Source organism: Cygnus atratus, chromosome 5 (genome assembly GCF_013377495.2).
Source record: "Cygnus atratus isolate AKBS03 ecotype Queensland, Australia chromosome 5, CAtr_DNAZoo_HiC_assembly, whole genome shotgun sequence".
Classification (NCBI taxonomy): domain Eukaryota; kingdom Metazoa; phylum Chordata; class Aves; order Anseriformes; family Anatidae; genus Cygnus; species Cygnus atratus.
In genome coordinates this window covers 19,903,124-19,930,115 of record NC_066366.1, presented here as the reverse complement: position 1 = coordinate 19,930,115, position 26,992 = coordinate 19,903,124, and the positions used below count along the sequence as shown (strand labels likewise).

General features: G+C 38.5%; 1 protein-coding gene across 2 annotated transcripts; it reads right to left on the bottom strand.

Moving 5' to 3' along the window:
• Nucleotides 1-1,180: 1,180 nt before the first annotated feature.
• SNX6 (sorting nexin 6) lies at nucleotides 1,181-26,032 on the bottom strand. Of its 2 annotated transcripts, none has more exons than XM_035552051.2 (14): nucleotides 25,933-26,032; nucleotides 25,733-25,780; nucleotides 20,509-20,613; nucleotides 19,588-19,698; nucleotides 17,926-18,047; nucleotides 15,740-15,863; nucleotides 14,458-14,553; nucleotides 12,994-13,099; nucleotides 11,554-11,629; nucleotides 10,853-10,892; nucleotides 9,672-9,758; nucleotides 8,634-8,793; nucleotides 7,487-7,572; nucleotides 1,181-1,935 (listed from the first exon to the last, which is right to left on the bottom strand). In XM_035552051.2, the coding sequence occupies exons 1-14, from the start codon at nucleotides 25,936-25,938 to the stop codon at nucleotides 1,882-1,884; spliced, it is 1,221 nt and encodes a 406-aa protein (XP_035407944.1). In that variant the 5' UTR covers nucleotides 25,939-26,032; the 3' UTR covers nucleotides 1,181-1,881. The 2 variants fall into 2 exon arrangements, with proteins under 2 accessions (XP_035407944.1, XP_035407943.1); XM_035552050.2 differs by having other exon boundaries at nucleotides 25,733-25,783; nucleotides 25,933-26,026.
• Between the last annotated feature and the right edge of the window lie 960 nt (nucleotides 26,033-26,992).

Here is a 26,992-nt window from a genome sequence, read left to right as displayed (position 1 = left end):
CCAGTTGGAGAGAGACAGCCGATACCAAGAGGCTTGAAAAAAATTTAATGAGCTAGTAACACTGAACAACAAGGACTAATCTAAAAACCGTTCCCACAATCCTACTTAAAATATTTACACGTTTGTTAACTGTATGTACATTTTAGTCTTTGTCCCTTATAGTCTATTTATAGATGAGTTCCTTAGGAATTATACCTTTAATAGTTGGAAGATGAACAGCACAGTAGTGTTGTAGTAGCCATTAATAGAAAACATTATATACACAACATGAGTTGCTAATAGCCACTGGGCACCGGTAACTCAAAGTCTGAGGCTATGCACACGCAACCCAATGCACAATGCAAACAGCATGTGAAGCCAAGAAACTTCTCTGCCTTAGACATGTTCCATGTGCAATGCTGTAGGAGAAGTATACTACACTGTGCAATTCACCCTACTTGGAAAAGAAACAAAAAAAACCAAAAAGACGCCCCACAAAACTAACAAACCTCTGTGCTGCAGTACAGGAGAGGCTGTAAATACAGAGACATCAGCTTCCATTGATCTGCATCTCCAAGCATGAAATCCCGTTCACCAGAACTCTGCTGCTCCACTGAAGGTCTGCAAACTCTTATAAAGCAGCAATCCCACTGCAAAGAACAACTCATTAAGTAAAGCCTAATTTCATGACATTCTGGAATTATACAGAAGAACAGCAGCTCGTGGAAAAGACTCATGGTTCAAGCAATACAACAAATGAAAGACCAAGGATTCAAACAAAAAGTGTTCAGAGCTCTAAGTCCAGTTAACAGATTGAGATCCTTTTCAGGCATTCCTCCACTGGCTATACCTTCACTTTTTATTTTCTGAAGTGAAGCTTCTTATCCGTATCAAAGTGGGGCTGTATTACCTTTCCTTAATAATTTATGCATCTGCTGAATACACTCCTGCTACTTTATGTCCCTCTTCTGGAAAGAAAGCAGCAAGTTCCCTTAAAAAGCATTTCTGCCAAAGAAAATGCAGTCAGCCAACAAACTCAAAAAAAAAAAAAAGACATAAGTACACTGGATAGGAAAGTCACAGACAAACATGCAAACGGATAAACCTGAGAATGCAAGTGAAAAATTGTACCAGGCTAGTACTTAAGTGTCAGACCAATCTAGTACTTACTCAATGGTTTTACAGGATGAATAGAGAGAAGTCTAATTAATCTGATTTACTAGAAAATATTAAGCTTATAGATGATACAGTGTCTGCATAATTTTAGAAAAATCATTGATTTCATGGTTTATTTTACAATAATTGGATTAGTCTACAAGTTAAGGCAAACATACTAATGTATTTGCTTTTCCTTTTAAATCATAGTTACAAAGGTTACACAAAGTTCTCCAAAACTTCTAAGAAATGTTCACAATTGAAAAAAAAACGATTAAATTTCTTGATATCAGTACATGGAAAAAAACTAAGACAGTGTATACAATGCATTATAGTAACAATATTCAAATATCTAATGGTAATATTTAAGCCATTTGAACAACATACTTCAAATGGTGAACTTCAGAAATTACTTACAAAGGTAAATAAGATTGGCAGCTGTATCATAGTATTCATAACATGAACATATTATTGGCTAGCTTCACAAAAACAGAGCATTTGGTTTCTGAACAATGAAAGCATATAATGATTAAATAAACATGAATATGTATGAATAACAAGTATGCTGTTGCTTCGTATAGTCTGGAGCTACTTTCAGGTGTCTGTTTTAATTCTTTTGAAAGGAGGAGCTTGCTTATGTCCACTTTGTCAAATGATTTCTCCAGGGAACTGTAAATGCCTATTTAAAGTCATGAAAACAAAATCCAGAGGAGGGCAGCCCTTGTTAGTGGGAGGACGGAGCGTAGCTTATGTGTCACCATTTAACACTGCCAGGCAGCTCTGCAGCAGCTGTAAGTTACCCTGCAAAAATAAGAAAAAAAATTACATTTCCTTATTTTCTTTTTAAGCTTATGGTAAAAATATGTTTTTTAAACAGCAATGACACTCATCTTTAAAGGAAAACAGATAGGTATTAAGTGTATGTAGAGACATTCACGTCAAATCACTTTTTTTTTTTGATTGTAAGAACATTGTTATATAGAACTATGAACTTGAGACTCAAAAATAAGCATTTGCTACCCTTTCCATGTTTCCTCACAAGTTTCTTGCAAAAGATCTAGAAGTTCTGTGTTGTTGTTGTTTTTTTTAATATAGTATCACTATTATTCTGTCACTGCATTATTATTCCCCAAACAGAAGCACTCATGAATTCAGCATTCTTTGAATGTATCAAGAATTGTTAACCAGTGCTCAGCACTCAGTATCTTCTCACTAGAGCAGCCATTTAAGCTCCAAGCTCTGTTCAAGGATAGGCCTTGTTTGTGGAAAGCAGCCTTTCCACAGGCTGACTTATGTCCACGCAGCTACTGAACAATTTGTCATTCTTACTTTTTCAGTTGAAAGCATTCGAAGGGACCTGTAGTAGATAGGCAGAAGGACGCTTGTCCCTCAGCCTAAAAAGGTCAGAAATCAGAGCTCTATCCCCCATTAAGGTTTTTACAATCTGGATTAAATAATTAACTAAAACAGAAGATTCCCATTTATGTCTATTGAACCCTTTTAAGTCTTATTCAGAAGACAGCCATTTTAATTAAGCCTTCAACAGCTTTTTGTCCTTTTATGTCTATACTGGCAGAGGACAGTCACAGGCTACCTCACGAGGCCCACTGTTCTGGGATACGAACAAGCTCAATATACAGGAGACACATGGGGACTTGATGGCCCATCGTTGTGTATAGAAGAACTCATAAATCCAAGGTCTCTATTATTGTAACAGTTGATTATTAGCTAGTAATGAAGTCATGATAGGAATGAAGTATTTCTTCAGCCTGAAGAATGTCTGTGGACTGCACGCCTGCTGCCTATAATGAAGGTGTGACTAGTCATCTTTCGCCCATCCCTTTACAGTTCAGTAGCAGCACGAAATATCTGCAGTTTGCAGGCCATTAGGTAACATTAAGAGTTTCAGTCAGCCAGTCTACTGACATTTTACAAATAGGCACATCATTCATTTTCATTAAATTTGCAAAGTTCAGAAGAATAAGCTTATTTAAATTATAATAAATCAAGGACAATTGAGGCTGTGAGCTATTCCTCCTTCTGGCTGCAACATTTGATAGACTTGACTTGCACCAGCACAGGTCAAGAAAGTCCTGTAATTTCAAACTCAGGAAAGCATTTCTTGCCAACTAGGACTCCTGAGCTCTAGGAATTACTGTTACTGGTAGACTGTGGTGACAGAATCAGGAAGAAGGAACTACTTAGAAAGCATTTAACCAAATCCCTTAGCTTTGTGTTTTGCTTATTCCCTTCTGTCAATTCCAAACAGACATCTGTTGTTAGTATGGCAACAAATTCTTTTCTCACCAGAGTCCAGAGACAAGACTGTATATATCAGTATTTCTGGAAAAAGATGTCATTTTTTTTTTGAGGTAGGTGGCTTAGTTAAAACTCATGCGTCACAACACGAAGCATAGCCAAGGCTCTAAATGCTGTAAGTATATGACTATAACCTCTGCAGTTTCACCAAGTTTCAGACCGTCAATCTTTCCTTCTTAAACATGAAGCCCAACACAAGAACACCTCAAAATCCAATGGTTTAAAATAGAGAATAGGTTTAAACGCAGCTTTTGCGCAACATGCTTAAATGCGTAAGGCCTTATGTAAGCTACTGATGCCTAAAGTCATAAACAGAGCTAGCCTAAAATCACAGTACGTATCAATTACTAATCATAAAACAATCACTTTAACACAACAGGTAAGTTACTTTTGCATTCAATATTTCCTTATTCCAATACTAAAAAGTCTGATCTGCAAGTAAAATACAACTATAATTTATGCTGTAACATAACCAGCAAACTAGAAGACAGACCCTACCTAGAGAAACAATCAGAAAGACTGGCTACAGATAAAGAAACATTAGTCCATTTACCATAGGCCAGAGACTAACCCAAACTAAAGTTTCAGTTTGACAGCTATTTTAAGTGAATCTAGAGTCCATTCTGCTGATAAGGAGGGAAGCTCCCTTTTATTCCTAGACCTTCCCAGCTAAAACTGTGTTTTGACACAAGGAATGCTGTGAAAACAAGACAGAGAATAAAGCTTAAAAAAAGCAAATTTTAGCTCCATCTTACTATACACCTGCACACATACTAGTGCCAAGATGAAGCAGAGGACCAGAGTCATCATCATCCATCTTGACAGTAGCCTGCACTTGCATCAACTTAAATAAATCCTCAAGCCACAGTCTGATTTTTAACTTTCCCTAAAGGACTAAACTGCAACCAGGAGAGGCTAAGAGCATATTAGCAGATTATAACAAGTATTTCCAAAGTAGTAGAAACTGGGCACAGCTGGTATACTTCATATGGGTGCATACAGTGCCCTTGATCTGCTAAAGGTCTGACTTCATCACCCTCCAGGTTTCTAGAGCCACACAGCCCAATACAGCTCAGGAAATGGGAACCAACTTTCAAAACCTTCTCTCAATACTTGGATCACTCTGACTTCTAGCACAGCTGTGTTTTAGGATTTATGTTTTTCTTTCAACTTAGAGCAAAACTTGTAACAGTAAGTCATGCAGCAGTGTTCAGTGTGGCTGAATTCCGCGCAGAAGACAACCTCTCAGGTTGAGCAGGTTTCACCTTTTGTCTCAGCAGACAACCTCTCAGATGAGCAGGTTTCACCTCTGTGTTTTCTATGCCAGGCAACACCAGGTCTAGAAGCCATAAAGCTAGAATGATTCAGACCCAGAAGCATCTGCGTGACATCTAGTCTGGAGATACTCATTCCAGAAAAAAAAAGCCACATTAAAAGAACTATACGCTGCTGCTGGCTCTTGCTATCTGTTGCTCACAGCCCTCTCCACCCTCTTTTTTTTTTCCCCACATTAGCTTTTTGCTGGAAAGAGCACGCAGACCTGAACAACTGTGCACGTTGCCAAGCCTGGAAGTGCTGTGCTCCAGATCCCCTTGCCAAGCCTGCTTCCTAGTTTGGAGCGCCTAACCCTTCACCTGCCTTCAAAAGCCACAAAAGCATGCAGACAAGGACTGCTGCAGCATGAGGCAAAGCACTTCGTCCAGAAACTTAAAGCAGGGATCTTTTGGTCTGACCTGATGAACTTACTGCCTGCAGGAAAAAGTAGCTTTCTTTTCGTTCCTACCAGCCCTCTTTTGGCTCCGCTGCAAGAAGAATTAGGCGTATATTAATATCCCAGCTTAGACCACTCAAAACCAGGACTATTTATTTTGCATTGCAACAAGTACAAAAAAAAATCTTCTCCAGCACAAGGAAAAACCTTTATATTCCCATATTCCTGTAACATTGTTCTTCATACATCAGGGGACAATACTATCAAAAAAAAATCCAAGTCTTTTCATATCTTTCTTCATTTTATGGAGGTACCTCAGAAAGACAGTCTCAGCCAAACAATTTAGTTCTTCAATACCCTGTACAGACTAATTAGAAAACTATCCATAAGACTATCCTCAAATGCATAAGAGAATCTCCCATTATATAAGACAGGAAAACAATCTATTGCACTTGTAAATTCTGTAGTAATCCAACTGAGAATCTATAAAAATAAAAGCATAGCAACCAAACTAATCCATCAGTGGTTGCATGTTTTGAATAAACACAAAACATAGGCTGTGAAAAAAACAGAACTTTCAAACCTAATGAGAAACAAAATATCCTTTTGCTCAGAAAATTCATGTTTGTTAACATTCCAAGAACAGTCATCATTTGTCAAAATGTCCCCTTCAACTGAAAATATTTAAATATGCAAGACTGTTTAGCAAATCTCAGTGCTTCATGATAAAATAGGTAAAAGAGGTTCAACAAACAAACAAAAAAAGGAGGGCTAGAGTTCAAAGCTTCCTACAGCCTCATTTTGTTAGTAAACTTATTAAGACAATTTAAGACACGCACTATCTGAAGGTACATGTCCTAAACACAGACTGGAGACAAATGAAGAACTTACTCAAAAGTTTCAAGCTCTTCCAGGTAAATTGAGGACCTCAAAAAGCATGTATCAAGTAAGTTGAAAGCTACAGACATAAACGACTTTCCCCTGCCTTTTTCAGTTATTAGTTAGTAAAATTCGAGAGCACATCACTGCAAGATTTTGATTTGCAGAGTTAATACAAATGATTCTTTGACAATAATTTAGAAGACAGACATTTTTCAAGCATTTTACTCCAAGGCAAGCAGGAAATTCAGCAGTAAGTCAGATACAACAGATCTTGAAGAGTCGAAGTTTTTACAAGTTTTAAGAATGAGGGAAAAAATTGCCAAATTTCTGATACAGCACATTAAAGTAACCACTGCTCATCTGAAAAAGGAGTTGAGCATTCTGACTTTACTGATTGATTTGCCAGGAAAATATCCCATCAAACTGAACTTATATCTACACAGATAAGGGGAAAAAAACCCCACCAAGTCCCAAAAAGCTTTTCACAGTATGTTAGTTTTACAATCAATGGGTTTGGCAAAATGAAGAATGACACTGTCAATACGACCGAAAAGAGTGTAAAGCTGCCCAAAAGATGGGAACAAGTTAACTCACCAACATTACAAATCTCTTAACTACTTCATTTAACGCCTATATTCTGAGGTCATTCAAATCTTGGTGTTTAGCACATTTTCAGGTAAATGAAAAATGCTGAAGAGTTTACTTTTTAAAGACAGACATTTTCTGCTATTGGACTGTTAAAGTAAGATAGTTATACTTGTCTAGCAAATCAGAGCAGCTAGTCCAATTTAACTAAAAACAATAATTTCATATGGATTAAAAGAATCAAATACACCGTGAAATTTAAGGACAGTACACACTCTTTATTTCCTGCAAGAAGTTATATTACTCAAAAGGCTATCTATATCATTTCTCTTTTGTTAGCGTTGTTTAAAGGCAAAAAAGAACACTCAAAAAGCACACATACAGAACTGATCTGACTTTAGTCCCTAACTTCTGACAGGCCTTCTGTGTGATCTCATTCTTAATATCTGTCTGTATACATCAAGCCTTCAGCATCTGGACAACAGGAGAAACCACTTCCTATCTCACTGTAAATGATGAAATGAGGTTTTAAAAATAGGCAGGTATTCAAACTGCAGCAATAAATATCAAAGACCCAGAGAACCATAAAACTGCAGCCAAAATTGTCTTCAAGAAGATGAATTTTCCAAAGGCACCTCAAAGCACACCAGTCTCCTAGAGCTATTTCACCTATACTCTTTTTCTTTAAATATTAAAGAAAGTTGTAGAAATTCACCTTCCTGGAGAAGGCTCACCAAACTCCCCTTTCTTGGATGCAGAGCATGTATCACACAAAACTCACACAGCTGTTTTGGTTATTCAAGCAAATAATATTTAAAACCATTTGAAATAAAGGCCAAAAGGGATCACAGTTACCTTAGCATGCTTTAATTCCAGTTCTGCTAGTTCCACTAAATTTTTTCTGAATGCTGCAACTCTTCTTGTCTTAAAGTCTATCAGTTCTGCATAAAATAAAAACGGATTCATTAACAGTATTAATGCTAGTGCCCTTAACTGTTAACTGATTTTCCTTCAAAATGGAATAGGGAAAGAATGAGAGAGAGCGCAACACGAAAAAAAAATAAATCAAGTTTAATCTCATCAAATCCCAGACTCGAAGATACCGCTACATCCTTATAATAAGGAAGCAAACCATCATTGCAGTTCTCCATGTCTAGCTAACTTTTTGTGGACACCAAGCTCGTTTTGAAAAAAGACTGCAATGTGGATGCTTTTAAACATTTAATTCTTCTGTTCCACGTGCACTATTCTTTCAAAGCTGGTATGTGAAAGTCTCTATGGAAGATGCCCGACTAAAACTAGCATGAAGAACAAAAGAAACAAGTATGCTTTATGCATATAACTTTGTGGCTGATAGGTTCACACATCCTCCACTGTCTTATCTAAAGGAATCATTAGCCAAATTTACAGGGTCAAACAATTCTTAACTGATAACGACAGAAGAGCATGGTGTTTAAACATTTGTACAAATCTGCCCCAAATGAGTCAGATGACTACTTACTCACAACAGTCTTAGACAAAAAAAAAAAAGTAAGTTTCCAGGAAAGAGGCAATATGTAAATATTGATTTTCTCTAAAGTTACTGTAACTCTGTTTTCCATGACCACTCCCTTTTCTAGTGTCATTGCTGCCACCAACTGCTGCCTTCACAGAAGAATGCATAAAACCAAAATGGCAATTTCAACAGTACTTGAAAAAAAGTCAGGTTTGCCATTACTGCTAGCAATTACCCTTTCATGTACTATTCTATGCATATAAGAGAGAGGTAAAAAATAATCTGTACTGAAACTTTGCTCTGCCAAGCAATTACGACATTGATATTATTGACTAATGTAACTATCAGAGCCAAATGAAAATACCATTCGAACTTTCCAAAATAAGTACTGATTAAAAGATAATACTTTGCTTAGGGAACACAGAACAAAAAATTCTTCACAGTAACAGTATCTTAAAATCTGTTAATTTTCAAGTAGTAACATAGGATCAAACACCACCCAAATACCTTGTTTTGCAGACTCAGATATTTTCTCAAATTTCTGACAGCATATCTGTTGAGTAGTTTCAGCTTGCAACACATCTTTATTTTTTGCTCTTGCTTTATCCAATGCCTTGTTAGCATTTTCATAATCCACTAGCGACCTAGATCTTCTATATAGGAGATCCTATAAAAAAAAGAGTATGAAGGATGTATAAAGTTTACAAGAATCTACCCAAGGATTTTATTAGCATATACCAAGGAAAAAAAAAATCAGATTAATTTTAGTCTTTCTTCCTGTATTCCAGTTATAACTAAATAATTTTCATTCACTTCATCCTGCAAATCACAAAAATGTCCATACTGGATCAGACGTGCAATTTAATATTGTTTGGTCTGCATCTTGTCTGACAGAAGCTAGCACCAGATGGCTTAGATGATACTGCAAAAAGTCTAAGAAGAGGCAATCATTGGAAATTTCACAGCTTCTGAGATTAGAAACAAACTATATTTAGATTATGGATTAGAAACACACACAGGGCCTAAGAGACAGCAGTATTCTTTTTTTGTGCAACAGCTATTGCTGTGATTTAAATACAGACACTTCCTTAGTCTGTCCTATTACTTAATCATCTTGTATCAAGCAACACTAAGAATGAGTCTCAGTAGGTATAGAATATCAAATCTGGCCCACATGTTTTTGTATCAGCACTTGCAGAGCATCTGGAATATCCATTTTTTAATATTAAAAAAATGGGTAGAACTGCTTGCAGACTACAAGCAACTTGAAAAATTCAAATGCTCCTCCACTGTTTTTAATTATACTGTACGATTTAGCTTTGGTAAATGGATCACAATCCCAAATTACTGTATATAAGGAACAGCAACGCAGTTAAAATTCAATTTGTACAGCTGAGGTAGAAATAGCAGGTTGGAGGTGGTAGCATTTATAACATACCCACTTTTAAAAAAACATACTGTGCATTTCTCAAGGCAATTTTTTCCCTTTTTTTTAAAAAAAAAAAAAAAAGGAACACTACTTCATTGAACACGCAACAAATTCACCTTAGCAGCTTGAGATTCCCTTAAGTAATATTTCAGAAGATCAGAAAGTTTAAGATCTTCATCAGCAGATACCCGGGCCTCTATTTTCTGGAAAAACAGTAAGTAAAAGCATCAATTTAAAAACATCCAGACAGCAGGCATTCATTTGTATGATGTAAATACAATATAAAACATACAACAGTGCACGATAGATTTCTCAAAAGTCTTTCTCAAAAGCTAAGATCATGCATTTGTGATAGAATACTTAAATGTGCGTCATGAGAAACAGAATTAGTCTTTTGTATTAAAATGTAAGCAATAACCTACTGTGCAAGCAGTAATTGACAACTGGCTATTTTAAACAAAACTTTCTTTCTGATTTCTACTATACATATATACATACACATATATATAATATACTAGAGAAACAGCAGAGAAACAACTTCTGTAGTATAAAGAGTTGCACAAGAAGTTGTGTAATTTTTGAGATCAAAGGAAACCATTTAAAGTACCCTTACAGAGTAGTTGTGTAACTACACTGCATTAAATGGTTCAAAATACTACTTCCCAATAAGATTACTTGCTTGTATCTAAAACAGAAACTTCTATGAATTTAGAAACAGAGTAAGTGCACTTTAAGTATCTTAATTTTAAAAGAAATTCTAAAAGGCAACATTGAGGTCAAAGCAAGTAATTTCACAAATACCATTTTCTTTAAAATACCCATTTACGTGGATGCAACTGTTTAGGAAATGCACACACTTCATTCAAAAGATTTCCTAGTATGTGGCATGCCTCTGCAGAAACAGGTCTTGGCTTCAGAAAAAAAACAACGTCCTCCATTTTTTTGGATTACGGATTAAATTTCTTTTTTCCTTAACAAGTTCTGTGATAACCAATTTCAAGTACAGAAGGTAGTCTAAGCATTTAAGGTGTACAGCAGCTTTAGTAGCTTTTAACACAGAAGACAAAGACTGCCAAGAAAATTTTAGTAGACTGAATACTCAAAAGGATCCATCATTTTACAAAACAGATGACTGAAATCTTAGGCTTTTTCACTACCTAGTACATGTTTCTTAAATATTCAGTGTAGCACCATCCTTAAAACATCCACATGCTCATGTTTAAGTGACACAAAGCGTCCTGGCACTTCAAAGATACACACATAGAATATATATGTACAAAGATTTCAAAATACATACCCTTGTTTTGTCAAATAACTCCGACACCTTCAGGAAAAACCTGTAGGAAAGAAACAGTTGGTATTATAACAAAATTAATTTTAACAGTCTAATCAATTTTCTGTAACTCAAAATATAGTTTGTGTATAGCAATAAAAGCTGTAAAGGTGCTGCTTGTAATTGTAATTTACAGAACCCAGAGAACATAAGGTTTTTAAATTGTAGTACTTCAAACATTTGGGAATTGTACAACTTCATAAAAGGTAAGAGACAAAGCATAACGGATGGATGGATTTTACTAAAGAATAACTGAACTGCTCCTCAGGGATTCTTTATGCTTTAAGTTAAACTCCAAATACCACCACACTGGTTAACAGTCTTATGCTATTATCAAGTGTCCTTCACTCAAATTTGAATGTGCTTTCCTCCAAACAGTAAACACGACATGTCCTACTTGAGATTCAAGAAGGCTGAACAGTGTTGTGCATCTTCATCAGAGGAAGCAAAACAAGGGTTCAGCATAACAGCAGACTGAATTACAATCAAATCATTTCATTTTGAGAGAAGACAGACATTAACTAGAATGCTAAGGAAAAATCTCTTAATGGGATACAACTATAATAAATTCTTTTCTCAAAGCAAGTGTGCTACCAACCTCAGCAGGTCACCATGAAGACTGCTACTTGGAAAGCCCCCCCCATATGTTATTAACAAAATCTTACTTGCATATATCTGTGGAATCCTGTGTTCCTAATGCATATAATGAAGAACCAATTCTATTATAGTCATCTGCAACATCTAGAAAAAAAAGGAAGCACTTGTTTTTACCACTGAATACCTCTCCTTTCTGGAAAACAAGTTCCTTTATTTCTTCAAGAGTAGGTGTTTTTCTAAAAGGAACATGCTTTGATACAAAAACAGAAATGAAATTCCATTTATAACATGTATTATGAATGACAACTTCAAGCTTCAAGTGGAAGTTAGAACCAGTTCTATTGTATCAAAGTGCCATCAGAAGCAATTCTCATTATTAAGACAACCTTGTTTTAACAGATTGAGTGGGTCATCATCAGTCCAATGATTCATTACTCCATACATCTCAAGGGAATTAGTGCAGTTGGTTACAGTGAAGAATGGTATTAGGTAGTCATTAACCTCCACATCTACTTCTCATATTTAAACATAAAATACATTTTCTGCTGGAAATAGGAAGTCAGTAACTCCGTAAGCACTGCAGCTCTCTGCAGATCACAAGCAAGTTATTCATAATCTACAGATTGCCATTTTCAAAACGAGCATCCTAGGTTATAGCTTTAATCTTCTAGACAGAATTTCAAAAGGTATCATTTGTCTCACTTCTCAGTTTAATAAAAATTGCCAGTAAACTTATAGGATTTAAGTGAGTGTGTGTGTATATATATATATATGTGTGTATATATATGTGTGTGTGTATATATATATATATATTCCTAAACCAAAGGTTTCGATTTCCTCTGCAATTGAGAGCACTACCTAGAGCTTCAAAAAATGACCATTAGCTAGCATTCGTCTCAGGAAGAGGAATCAATAGCTAAGAGGTGGAGAACCTCACCTCAGCAACAGAAGGTGTCCTGCAAACCACACTAGTGAATACACATTCCAATCTCCATTCTAGAAGGCTGAAAAAAATGCAAACTGGACCTCCTGGTCTAAAACTAACAGCCCAAACATCAGTATGCTGCTCAGTAAGGCAATGCAATGCGTAATGTGTGAAGAACTGCACCCTGGTGAATGCAAGCTCATCTAATAAAGAACAACTTCATTAGAATTAAAATCACAAATAATGCTATATTCCCCATTTTTCATTTTAAAGACTAAGAAGAATCAGACTTCAAAAAAATACGTATTCCTACAGAAAGTTTTATGTTTCTCTTCAAAGGGAGAGCATGAAGACTGAGGATATCTTCAGTGTTGCAGTGCATTGTTCGTACTTCATCCAGTCTATTACAGCAAAGGCTAAACCTTGAAAATGAGATTAAACTTCGTTTCACTAACATAAAACTACACTTGGAGAAATTCGATCGCTTTTTGCATGTAAAAAGAAAACTAAAAACTACTGCTCCTCACAAATCATTTCTGTGCATTTAAGCTAGTACTGCTTTCCTTCTGGAAGAAGGACTCACTTTTGTGTGATCTTGTCATTTTATCAGATTTGGCAGAGGCATCTTTGACTCGGTTGTGGTATTCTACAAGGAATGTTCTTTCATGTTCAAAGAAATCATCCACATCCTGCAGAAAAACAAGGACAAGCTCAAAATCCTCAGATTTCACTCATTCTGTGTAGTGAAATTTATACAGAGAAGATTTGCACATATTGCTGTGACAGGAAATGAAATCTATTTTTATTGTCTTAAACACCATTTATGTAAATCGTTTTCCTCTTCACTTATTTTATCCTGTTCTGAAGTTTTATTATGAATTTGTAGCAAGCATTTTAAAGGTCTAGGTAACTAAACCTAAAATGAAGAAAATAACTTCTCTACTAACTATCACTTTGTTGATAGAAAAATAGGATAAATGTCAATTTTTCTAGGCACCAACCTAGAAAAAGGTTGGGCAGGTAGAAAGATACCCAGTTGTGCAAATGGTATGGTTGCAGCAGAGACGATATGAACTTATAGCACAAGAACACTGATCTTGATGACAGATGTCTTTCAAGTTGGTAAATGTATGTAAATTTAAATAGTTATTGCATTACCATTGAAGGTATTTGGTTTACATTTACTTAAATTAAATCAAAACCAGCACAGATGCTCAAAAACATGTAACAGCCTACAACACAGGCTTTGAACAATTTTGAACTTTTTGAATAGTAACTGCTGGTTATTTGAATTCTGTATTTTTCTCTGAGCCATACTTAACCTATGGTTGTTATCTCATATCCACTGTCCAGTACAGCTGAAATTCAAGATTTTACAACTAGGAATTTTAGCTCTGCTAACTTGCTTGCAAATGGGAAGTTATCACTAGAAAGAAAGATCATCATCAGCTTCTGCAGAATTTGTTTGTTATAAAACCATTCTCTCAACTTTAGGAAAAGTTGAAATAAAATTGAATTTTCATCATCTCAGCTATCTTCTTGAGTCTTCCCTGAGGGAAAACGTAATATCACCTCTGCTGTGTATAGCTTTGAAAAGGTAGAAGAATGTTACAAGGCAGGGACAATTCTGAGCGTTAGTAACTTCTGAGCAGCTGTCAGAGAGCACACCTCCCCATCATAAAAAAAATGACAGACCAAAACAAAAAAGATAATCAATTATCCATGGGTGAAAAAAATGCTTAATTCCATAAAACAGGGGAAAGGAAAGAATACTGGAAGTCCCCTTTCACAGAAGCAATTAGATAGTTCTCAGAGATTTTTGATCCTTGTGGGTCCCTTCCAACTCAGTATACTCTATGGTTCTGTGATTCTGTGAGATTTTGCATTCAGAGGCACAGGTCCCTTCCCGTGCTCTGCCTCTAAGTTTTGAAAGACATGGCTAAAAAGTCCTTATTGTAGCTATGTAAAATTCTGCTTCAGTTGAAAAAAAAGAACAACATTAATTAATTAATACGTTTTTTATCTTGATACGTAAAGCTTCAATCACCTTTACTCCTGAAACAATGACACCATCTGCTGATTTAACCATATTTTTAAAGAAGTCTTCAAGTTTCTCTTTCTTATTTTTCCCACGAACACTCAACTGAAAAACAAATTCATACATCATGTTAGTTCATTTCCTGGAGGCAACAGAAGCTTTTTTTTCTTTTAAATATAGATTGACATACCAAAACTTGCTACTCCTAAACCAGTTTTCCTGCTCTCTGCTTAGTCAAACCCTACATCAATGGGGACAGAGCACCATGCAATCCATTACAACATACTACTCTCATTTACTAGACTGTCCTTATACCTACAATACTCTTCCAGAAAAAAAAAAAAACAGTATTACTCGAGCAGATATGGATGATATTAAATGCATGACGTATACCTTCCAGTTATCAATAACGCAGTATTTATCATGCATAGTATAGCTGATGAGTTAACCTAATATTACTAGGTTTTGCTCTTTTAAGTGTAGAATTACAGATCTTTCACTTTCAGAAAGTGCAAAAGCCTCAGATCCCTTACTAGATAAAGGATAACGGTTTCAGCCTGCTCACACACTTCCTGTCCATTTAAGTCTGCCTGGTTTAGGAAATTAGAGCTGGCATATCTACATCAAGCAACAAGGATCCTCTGTAATATATTTTGAAGACAAACATGCACTCAATTGAATCAGTGTTTTCTACTTCAACGTTCAATGCTCATTTCTGCAATATTTCTGCGTTTACTGCATTTGTAGAATATGAGCACGTAACGTTTCGATAGCCACAGTAGCTAAGCATCTAGGAGAAAAACAAAAAACAATTGAAATGTCACCTACATTTTAAAAAAAGGCTTTATTATAAAATTTCATAACAAATTCACTCTGGTTTTGTGAGCAACAAAATTTAAAATCACAGTTCCAAATCCTGAAAATCGGTGTTCCACCTTTGTTGCTTCAACTTCCCCACCTTCACTCCACACCCCAAATTCCAGTCAAGGAGGAGACAACACCAAATGAAATCACTATCAAAAGCTAATCTTTTTAATCCAAAACATATTAGATTTCCATTAATACTTCTGATGCTGAGTCTAGAGTACATGGAGCATTTGTTTCCCCAGGTGGCAGCAGAATGAACTCGCCAGACCTAAATTAATTTCTAACTTTTAAAATACAAATATGTCTGGTATGAAGTAACTGATGCAATTTGCTACAGGAGGTAAAGCCCTCTTAATCAATTTTCCGTGCTACCATAAAAGTCCATCTTAATTTCTCTTCCAGCAATTCAGTTTTCAATACTCACATCCTGATTATATTCCAAGAAGACATGGAAATTTAAATCCTTTCTCAAAATAGGATGTGCTGCCACACGACACAAAAATACTTCATGCATTGCAACCGTCTTCTTGAATATTGCCAAATATTCACTGAAAACAAGAAACAAGACAGACGTAAGAATTTCACTTGAAGCAATAAAGTCTGAGAAAAGCCCACTGAGAAGCTTAAAGAGATCCTCAGTAAGCATACAAAATCTTAAGCTCACATAGTTGAGGTTATCATTGATATTTTATGTATACATGAACAAATAGCACAATGTTAATACTGGGGGGGGGGCAGGGGGGGAAGGAATTTGAAGCCCTAACATATTACAGATACTTTTAAAGACGACTTAACAAATACAATCTAATTTTTAAGACTAGCTAATACTGACTGGTTTGCTGTAAGTGTAACCTCATTTAGGTGTCCTTTCCCTGCTTCCACAAAAGTCAAGAAATTGAGACACAAACAACGCTAGCTAATATGTGGCTGACGTGCAATTTCCTTCCTCCCCATCTCCATCCCCTTGCCTGTTTGCACCCTCCTTCCTTACTTAAATGCTCGTATCATTTTGTTAGCTCTTTAAATAGCTGCCTCTTACTCCACGTTAAAGCACTGAGCCTTTTTTGGCTGAAGCTTACACAGATGTCTTGCTTCATAGTGGTTCTAAAAGTGAAATTAATTATTGTGTTTGGTAGGTACAACCAAAAAAAAAATCACATTTTACCATGACAATTGCACAGTTGCCCAGGTGAACCAACTCAACTTTAAAGCAATTATTCATTTGTGATTTAATTAAGAGGAAGGCGTTCTTATCAATACAAGTTTGCTAGAACTTTTTGCTCTGCAAATTCAAAGAATAAGCTGTAACCTCTCTAGAAAAGAGGAAGGGGCTTTTTTCCCCATTCTGAGGTCAAAAGGTGAAATGATAATCAACACTTCTGCTTCCACTATGTCCAAGAGGTTAAGATTTACATACCAGCAAACCAGCAGGGCCAGTGTTGGGAGATGTTTGATCTCATTGAGAGTAGTAGTCATTCAGTGAAGACAAAAAAGGAGGATGCAGAGGATGGAGGTGGCAGTAGAAGAAACCCAAAGTTTTCTGTGTTATCCAACCCCTAACCAGACCACAAGAGAATCATGATCAGGGCCGCTGGAAAACCACAGATTCTTTAAAATCTATAGTGTTTTGCTAATTTCCAGTTCTCTGCGTATGAAGTGTATATCTACTCTGTAATAAATTATGTTGCATGTAACGCTAATACAGAGCTTTAAGATATTTGCTCACAGCAACCAGAATTTGGAGAGAAAGCAGCATTTCTAAGAGTTCTATGTACTTTTCTTGCCAATACAGAGCTCTTGACAGAAGCAGTCTAGAAGCAGTGTAAATATACACTTTAAAATGAAACCAATGACAGGAAAAAGATCAAAGAAGTGAGCACATGACAAGGAAAGTGGATGGAGCCAGGAGAAACTTCACTGTGTAACTTGGTATGGAAAAAAAAGACTTGTTGCAGATGTTTCAACACATACTAAATTCATAGTATGGAAAGATACTATTTTCAGGAGGTATATTCTCCCTGTGCAAAAACCCAGAAGTGTCAGGGAAAAAAAAAAAAAGATTTTCTAGTAATCTCCATATTCTTGGGGAACAGAAGGATGGCACCTATGCTTACAATACCAACCACATGCAAAAGTCCCTAGTTCAATCACTAGATCTATAAACCTTAAAATTTCATTGTGCTTATAAAACTGGGAACACCAGGGGAAAAAAAAAAAAAAATAAAGACTGAGGCTATCTCCTCCCTTTGCAAGTGTTCTGTGAGGAAAACTATTATATACTATATTAAAACTGTATCTATTAAAACTATATCTAGCTATTTTTCTTCCTTATTAAAAATTCTCAAGAACAAGCTGATTGTCTTCCTTTTTCAGAAGATTGTCCATGAATTTTTATTTTTTTTTTTTACAATTTCTAAACAATGATTTCTACAATTTTCCTAATGGCTCTGATCATGATCGCTAAGATAATGCTGGTTATGTAGCAACTCGATTCTCAAGCCTTTATCTCAGAGAACTTTTGCAGTGAAATCAGAAATACAGGATAGCAAAACAGCATTAAAATTTTATTTTTCTAAAAAAAAAAAAAAAGTAGTAATCAAGTCTACATACGCCTCCAGTTCTTGTTTCATCTTGGTGAATTCTTCTTTAGTCATTGATCCTTCCCCTTCTCCAAGTTTCTGCAATTTCTCCCTTGAGGCATCGAAGTCAGGCCTGGGTGGTGCTGGCGGAATCTGGAATTGAATCAAAAATTTTTAATTGCTCAACTTCTCAGTCAAACAACATCCATTCAGTAAAGAAACTGAAATTTGCCTGCAGCTTTTTCATATGTTGTCATTCATTACAGTATTTATAGATAAATTCTGTCCTGAATGAGTTAGACATTCAGCATTACTATGCCAATTTTGGCCAGATGTTTTTGAAGATTACTAAAGAACTAGCTAAATGTCTTCAGTAGGTTAATTACAACAGAAATCAAGCCTTACTTAGCTTTACCAATACAAGGAATTACAATTTTAAACCAGAATTGATTATAAAATGGTGGTTTCATTTATTTGGTGTAGACTGTTTCTTGTTTAAAGAAAGAATTCTACAATTCTTTTCAAACCACCCATTTATAACTCCCAAAAATACTAAACCAAAAAACCCACATTCTATGTTGTTTGAAGGCACCAGTTCTTTCTTGCAGCACTGCTGACATTACAGATATATCTGCTGAAATAACAAAGCACACAATAAACAAGTCTCTAGGCTAATATTGTAACGTAGTATATTAACACTGAAAGAGAAAACACTGCTGTCAAACTAATCCTGAAATGCTATGAACAAAGACAAACAGAACAAATAAAATTTAAGTTTACTGATATTTGCCCATTACATTAATGCATTACAAAAAAACGTAAAAGCCAGAATCTACTCAGTCAAGTGTCTGAAGCTAGTTACTACCACTCCAAAGGTCTAGTCACTCCAAATAGCTCTTCTTACTGAAAAAGACTAGCTCAAGAATGGTATGACACATCACAGGCTATATTCATCATAATGTATCCATCAGTCAATTAGAAATTTAACACATTTACCTACTGAATCAGCAGATCCCCTCACCCAAACACAAAGCTTTCATACCAAAACGGTAAGTATTCCTATTTGTAATTAAAGTATGAACGGTAGCACCCATTTTTAATAGGCACCCAGTCATAAGGTGACTATTTTTGGGACATCTCTTCCTTGGATGCCCGAAATAAACCACAAAACGCTAAGTTATGCATTAAGGTTTTCTGTAATTCTAGATGGTATTTGCTTTCTTTTTTTTTTCCCTCCAACTGATTTATGATTCTGATCTTCAAAACTGGAAAAGCCTAACTACTAGAGCTCAGTTACTGCACTCTGCCATTCCAGCTAAAACAAAGGCTGCATGAAACTTGTAACTAAGTTAAACATTGGCTTAATTTGAGAGAAAAAAAAGAACAAAAAAATACCACCAAGTTATACAGTTCACCTATCTACCACACTTCAACACCGTGGACTAAAAATATGCTGGATACTGATTAACGTACTCTCTCCTTAGGACTAAAAGGCAAGAAGTATGACAACTACAGTGACTTTCCTCCAAGCTTTCTTCAAACATTAACTTTGCGTAACTATGTAAAATGACAGTAAAGCATTAGATCTCCCTTTAGAAGGAATGAACAGCTGCCATTTCCACTGGACTTAAAAGCCAGGAGTGCTTTTTACACGCTCTGTTTTCCACGGACATCAAAGAACTGTAATACTTACGATATAGCCAGCATAGTCCTCGTTCTCAACAAAGGAATCATGAAGCCAAATAAACTCTTCATGTTGCCGGACAACAGAAAATTCATTTTGTTTGAAATTTGGTAAGGAACTCTGGAAAGGGAAGAGGAAGAACTACAATTTAGAAAAACAAAAACAAAAGTCAGTGTTTTTCATTACCATACGGAAAGAGCCTTGAAGGAACATCAAGGTATAACTCTGTTAAAAAAAATCCAAGCATCCAGATATGAATTTGATCAAAAAAAGTTTATAAAGCAATAATTACCCTCATCTTAATTGGCGCATCAATAAATTGGTATGGGTTGCCCAGGGAGGTTGTGCAGTCTCCACCCTTGGAGATATTCAAAACCCAATCGGACAAACCCTGAACAACCTGCTCAGATTCACCCCAGTTTTATGGTGGCAATGGGGGGAGGACATGGGACTAAATGATCTCCAGCAATCTTCCACCTCAACTATTCTGTGATTCTGCAATCAATAAACCATTAAATTCACAAAAAGAAGCCAGATACAAACAGTAACTAAAAATGATTCTTGAATATAATTCATTATGAAATGTATTTTTAGACTCTGAAACCATGGCTAGCCTAGTAAAAACTACACTAAAGAATACTGAGGTATATTAAAAATTCTACCTACAAACAGGCTAATTAATAAGCCTAGGAGTCACATGATATCACATCAGTACAAAAAACACCATTTCCTAGGCTCTTTTTAAAGCTCAATTTTTTGTCATTGAATATTTTGTTGAGCACTGCAGCTCCACAGTCTCTTAAACATGAGACAGTGCTATTTTCTCATTTCCATTGAAATATATATTACGCTTGCTTCAAAAATACAATTTAAGCAAACTTTCTTTTCCATAATTAAGAAAACATTCAATGTAAAAACACAGTCTTTTACCTTTGTGTGGACAGTGAATTTCACTTTATCCCTCTCACTGAGTGCATCTGAGATATCCACTTGCAGAGCAGCATCAGTCTGGAGATCTACATTTATTGCTCTAAGCTAAACAAAGAAAAAAAATCTATTTAGCTTAAATTAAAAAAAAAAAGTTAATTGCATTTCCGTTATACTTCCCTTGAGAAAAACCCTGATCCCTCCTGCAATGATGAACATTCTTAAAAGAATGAAGATAGATTATAAAAAAAAAATTAAAAATAAATTAAAAGATTATTTCGGGGGGTTGGGTGGGAGGGGATCTATCAGTACTTCTTATGGCACGCATAATCACACAAATAACATCCCTTATTGCATTCCCTATGTGGGCACCATCCTCATTTCTGTGTACTGTTAACTTGCTAGCAATTGAGGTAGTCAAGACAAAATACATTTACAGATAGCAGCCAGTTCTGTAGGTTTCTCTTCTCTACTACATCCCCATTCTTCTACTTACCTACGCTCAACCAACAACCTGCAGCATATAAGGTAATTTAAAAGTAACTGATAGTTGTAAAGGTGTTTTTGAGAAGAAAAGTGGTCCTATATTTCAAAGCAAGATCTGTCAGAGACCTAGATTACTTGCATTGTCTTACACTATTCTTAAGATTTCCCACAATAGGCTGAAAATGCTAAAAAAAACAATCCTCTGAACTACAGAGGTAAGTTCCCTTTGAAACATTTTTTTCTGAAAAAACAAGACGACAATCTCTTCAAAAACAGGGTGAGAAATGGCAACAGTGCTAGCAACATACATTTTCTTCTTCCATGTCGCATGTGAAACCTTAACTATCACAATCTAATGCAAATCAAAAAGAAAATGAGACAATGATCAAATACAGAAAAATCAGATTATCTGAGCACTGCGATTACGAGTCGATGTTTGGCAGTAGCTGGACCAAACACTTCACCGCTATTCAGTGAAACTAACCTCACCTGCACCTCAAAGAGAAGTTCACTTCCTCTCACCCTTGCTGTTCTAGAGCAATTTGTCCCATGACCATTTCATAATCACGATCAAACAACATTCAGAATACCTTTACAAGTACTAAAGCTAACTAATCTTCTACAGTCACACTGTCAGAAGTTATTTCATTTGTCATGCTTGTGAGAGTCACTTTTTACTGAAGCATTTTGTCATCTTTGATGTTGCATTTATTTCTAGAAATAACACATTCTACTGTATAAAAGTGCTTTGCCATAAAGATATTAGACTTTTTCCTGCAAGATTTTTCAGAAATGCATTTTTTGAAGTCTGCACTCAAGTCCAAAAACACACCGAGTATCAGCAACGTACAGCACAAAGGCTACGCATGAGCAAATTCTGAAGGGAACACCGAAAAGCACTGAAACAGCACTAGGAGAGAAGCATCAACTGCCACATCTTGTTTTCCGCTAGTTATCTTAACCCTGATCTTAAATTTTAGTGGTCAGCACCCACTGTTTACTTTTCTTGTTACACTTAATACACCAACAACTCCGCTGCTTACGCAGCAGCGACCAGGCTGCTCGAGCTTACAATTACTGTATTAAACTAAACCAAATCATAGGGCCTGGAGCACTATGCTAGGCTACAATAACGTTCAACAGCTACTACACAAATAGTAGTATTTTGGGGTGTTTTGTTTCCTCCAAGTGGGTCACTGCCTCACACAAAGACGTGATATTAACATGCGACGATCTGCTGCAGATCACTTCGCCAAAGCAGAATGTCCCAGCTCCTACTGAGTTTCCAACGTGCTTAACATCTAATTTAGGAAAGAAAAATATAATCTGACATACCAGTGTCAGCCTTATGTCATGACACCACATTTTTCCAGCCTGGAAAAAAGTTTTTAGTGGTTACATTGTTTGAGGTACTGCTCGTTCTTCTCCAGTCCCCCAGAAGACATTAACGAGCAGAGCAGAAAGCTCTCAGCAAATAATCTGAATTATCCAGACTTTTTTTTTGGTAGTCTTTCACAGGTCTTAACGATTTTACTAACATACTTTGTTTTCCTTTTTAAAAAAAGTGGTACAATACGAAACCCTAAGATTCAGAAAAACAACTGTTCACATTCGTCACTGGTACTTACACAGTGTCTAGTGCATCACACCCTACGGGGCCATACACACTCTTTACAACTTCAGAAGCAAAATGCTTATCTGTACTGAGAAAAGGAAGAGCAACATGAACCCCGACAACTTCACTCAAGACATACAACTGTAAAGGACTACTTGTTTGATTTATACCAAGTTACACTTGTAGCAATCCTGAAGAGTTTAATCATATGTTAAGTTATGCTACGTAGCCCAACTGCCAACGGGGAACATTTTCATCTGCAATGGTAATGAAGCATTCAGTGAAAGGTGTCAAAGACAACCAGAAAGTTGAAGGACCATAAATTTATTCATATGACACAATGGCTCACATTGTATTACTGGGAATTAAATTCACAAACAGCATCATCACACAACAAACTTAAGCAATCTCTTCACTACTTCAAAAGGGAACTGGCAGCAATGGATAGTTTTCTAGTCATGAAGAACAGAAAATGAAAACATAAAACGCTACAAAACTTTCCAAAGTCTGACTCGGACAAAAACTGAAATGAAACTACTTTAAACTCCAGAAAAAACAGGGATGGGATAAATCCCTCTGTCTCTTGGCTCCTCCACCCGCCCCAATCTAATACACATAAAGTCACACAGTAGGTTTATGCTTACATACATGCTCTACACTTATGCTGAATAACTTGCAAAAACAAAAGCTAACTTAATTTAGCTGCTTTATAGTTTCCTAAGCTATACCAACAAAGTCCCTTTTTTATTCAAAGGGTCTAAAACAACGCCAGAAGCCAAAACAGGACTAATTGATGTTACAGTACTAAAAGAAAATGGGGAGGATTTAGCACCTCAACCCTTGTTCAAGGACCAAATATACTTCAAATGATAATGAAAGGATGCTGGAAGAGACAAGGGGAACAAGCAAACCTTACATTCCTAGGCAATGTCATCCTTTAACAACAGTAACTACTATACTCTAAATTCTTTCAAAAGAGTTAGAGAAGAAGGACCCTTTTTTCAACAGGTTCTTTACAGGCATTTAAATACACGGAGCAAGGAAAACAAACAACACTTTCACAACAAAAGAATACCAAGCCTCAGCACAGCATCAAGTTTCTAGCCGACCTGTTCCAAGGGATAGCGCACTTCCCCTAAATGAACACACGGGACCATTAGCCAAGTCAGCTGAAGTATATATAGATACAAAATATACAAGACAGTACTAGCAGGGCAATACTATACCACCTTTTAAAGCACGCATTGCTTACATTAGAGATCACACAGACACAAAAACAGGAACTGAGTTACTCTAAGGGGACTCAATAGTATCTTCCTAAGTGAGATTCAGAAAAGCAATGCCTGCAAGTTCATTTTATGCAGACTATTCATAATAGGTTCCTTCTACAGACCACCCACTGCTACTTCCTCAAAGATGATTCTCAGTCCTCTGTTTTACAATCCTCCAGAAAAGACTCCCCATGGTATAAAGCAATTGTTAGAGAATTCCTATTTTATGTGGCATCAGCATAATTTCCAGCCCTCTTTTCATCCCATCATCCCCACATGAAACTTAACACAACTGCAGCTGACCAACATAATTCTAAGAGCTACAACTACAGTTGTCATAACGATCTCCAAACTCCAAAGAAAAGAGTATCGATTTTCAAAACTTAAAGTGAATTACTCTAACCAGAAATTGCCAAACGCACTTTCAAATAAAGGCTTCACCTATCCATTTTTTAATCACAAACGGAAGAAGGTGACAAATCAGAACAAGGGAAACACTCTGCGTAAAGCTGTTTGTTTATACTACTGCTACCAAGAAAAAAAATAAGGTTTTGAAGATAATAGCACAGGGAACCCATTCACGAACGGGCTGCCAGTGTTGCTTCTGATTAGGTTTTCTGTATCACAATCAAAATCATGCAGATGATGGACTGTATTTTAACCCCAGGGACTTACGCAGCAGTAGGGGGAAAAAAAGTAACTGAAAATAAGAAACCTAAAAACAAAATTAGGAAAAGGAGAAGGATAGTGTTTATTTCCTCAGTGCTGGATACATGAGGAAGCAAGGGGAAGAAAAAAAAGAAAAAGAGAGGAGTGCATTTGGCCAACTGAGATGATGCAAGTTGTCCAGCAGCACAAACAAGACTGTTAAGAGATTTCTGAAGGCTTTAAAATTACATTGTGAACTCTGACTACTTGTGGCCTTGGAGAGAGAATTAAAAAACAAACAGCAAAGCTTCACACAGGATCAGACCCGCGTTCTTGTATTCCTCCTACGTCTTCAGGTAAAAACAACTGAACCGTGTATTTCAGTGTCTGTTCCTACATACTAGGGACAGGACACGTAAAATACAGTTCCACTGGTGTTCTTCAGTCCCGGTCCAAGGAACTGGAACGTAAAATGCACAGAAATCCTACTACATGCACACAGCCAAAAATCGCTTTGTACTTAACATTACGCTGGACACTGAGTATGCCAATACCGTGTTTTCCAGATTTTGTGTCTGTAGTAAGATACCAGATGCAGCTACAGCAACACCCAGCAGTCACAAGGCCAGGCCGTGCCCTCCTTCCCGGCAGCAGCTCTGCTGCCTGGCTCGGAAGGAGCCCCTCACGCCGTGCCGACAGAGAGGTGCCCTCGGTTTGAATGAGCTCCGCTCGTTACCTGACCCGCTGCTCGGCGAGACGGGGACGGCGCGGACGGACGGACGGACGGCTGGCTGGCTGCAGCATTTAGAAGCGACGTGCGGGCCGGCAGGGCAGGGCAGGGCAGGGCAGCCCCCAGCCCCCCGGAGCAGCCCGGCGGCCCCGTCCCGGCCGCACAACTTCTCTCGGCACGGCGCTCACCGGGCAGCGCATGCCCGCGGCGCACCCGTCCCATTGTTACCTCCGGGGCACCTCCGGGGCCTACCGAGCGCAGCCGGTGCCGCCACCTAGGCCCCGGCCCCCCGCTAGAGGCGGCCCCGCGGCTCCGGGGGGGGGGGCAGCCCGAGCCCCGCTCCCGGCCGGTGGGCGCGGGGGGGCCGTGCCGGGCCGCCCCCAGCCCGCAGCCCCCCGCAGCGGGGGGACGAGCGCCCTGCCCCAGCCCAGCCCAGCCCTGCGCCGAGCCCCCCAAGCGCCGCCGGGCTCCACTCACCCCTCGGTCCTCCTCCGAGAGGAAATCCGGGCCGTCGTCCGAGCCTTCCTGCTGGCGGCCGGCCGGGGGGACGCGGCGGGTGGGCGTGAGGGGGGGGGGGGGGAGAGACAAAGCGCACAGGTTAGCGACCGGCCGCGCCCTCCCTCCTGCCCTCCCTGCCCGCCCGCCCCGCCCCGGCCGCGGGCCGCCCGGACCCCCACCATCATGGCTGCTCGGCGCCGCTCCGCGCCCGCTCTCCCCCCGCCAGGCCGCCCGCAGCCCAGCGGCGGGGCGGGGCTGCGGCGCGCAGGGGCGGGGCGGGGCGGTGGCGGCGCCTCTCGCGAGGGAGCGGCGGGAGCGGGCGGATCGCGACCGGCCCTCCCCTCCCTTCCCCTCCCCTCCGCTCCCCCTGAGGGGACGGGTGGGCTCGGCGGGGCCCGCCCGCTGTGGGGGCACGGCTGTGGGTCTCTCAGCCCCCCAGTGCTGGGCTTCGTGGGTGCGAGGTCGCGAAGAGTGAAGGAGGGGAGCCTGTGCGAGGCAGGCAGAGCTGCCTCCATCCATCCTTGACCTTCGCTCGCAACCCGCTGCTTGTCAGCCGTCCCGCTGCTTCCATGGCTTCAAGGGAGATGGGCTGCCACAGCAATGTGCGCCTCTGCGAGCACGGTCACACGGTTACACCGTGCTGGGAGCGGGGTGGTTCATAACACGCCTCGGGTCATAGGCCGTTACCTGGCTGCCTTCAGTCGGGTTGAGAAACAGAGCCAATAAATGCCCCTCCATTTAGTGATAGGGAACAGTGGAAAATAACACCCTCCAAACACTAGATGTAAACATGGAGGGCAGCGAATCCATGGCCAAGGCTTCATTTTCAGATGAATCAGAGCTGGAACAGCAAAAGCACAGCCTCAGGGTGGGGTTTTATGACCACAGGCTGATCCAGGCCTGTGCACTTGCCGAGGGGTGGTGGCAGGTGTGGACATCAGCACTTCCAGGGGCACGAGGGCAGGTGAGGGAATTGATCCAGCTGCAAATTAATCCCACAGAAAGTGGTTTCCATCTGAGCCAACTCCGCCATGCAGACAAAAACACACTTACACGAGCACTAATGGGTCAGGGCCACCGCTTCCAGCAGCAGTACCACGGGCTTAGCTGGGTCTAAGCTGATCAGGACACAAGGTGATCACACCTTGGAGAATCCCATTCCTGCAGCTGCAGGATGGGCGAAGAGAAAGCTTCCTGAGCTCCATCATGCTTAAAAACATACCTGGGAGTCAGATAACA

What these genes read in the sequence shown, in the direction of transcription:
- SNX6 (XM_035552050.2), bottom strand. An exon ending in TCTCGGAGGAGGACCGAGGG is followed by an intron (nt 20,614 to 25,732) that starts GTGAGTGGAGCC and finishes TTCTTTGTTTAG; the next exon opens with CTTAGAGCAATAAATGTAGA. An exon ending in GGGAATCTCAAGCTGCTAAG is followed by an intron (nt 8,794 to 9,671) that starts GTGAATTTGTTG and finishes TTTTTTTTATAG; the next exon opens with GATCTCCTATATAGAAGATC.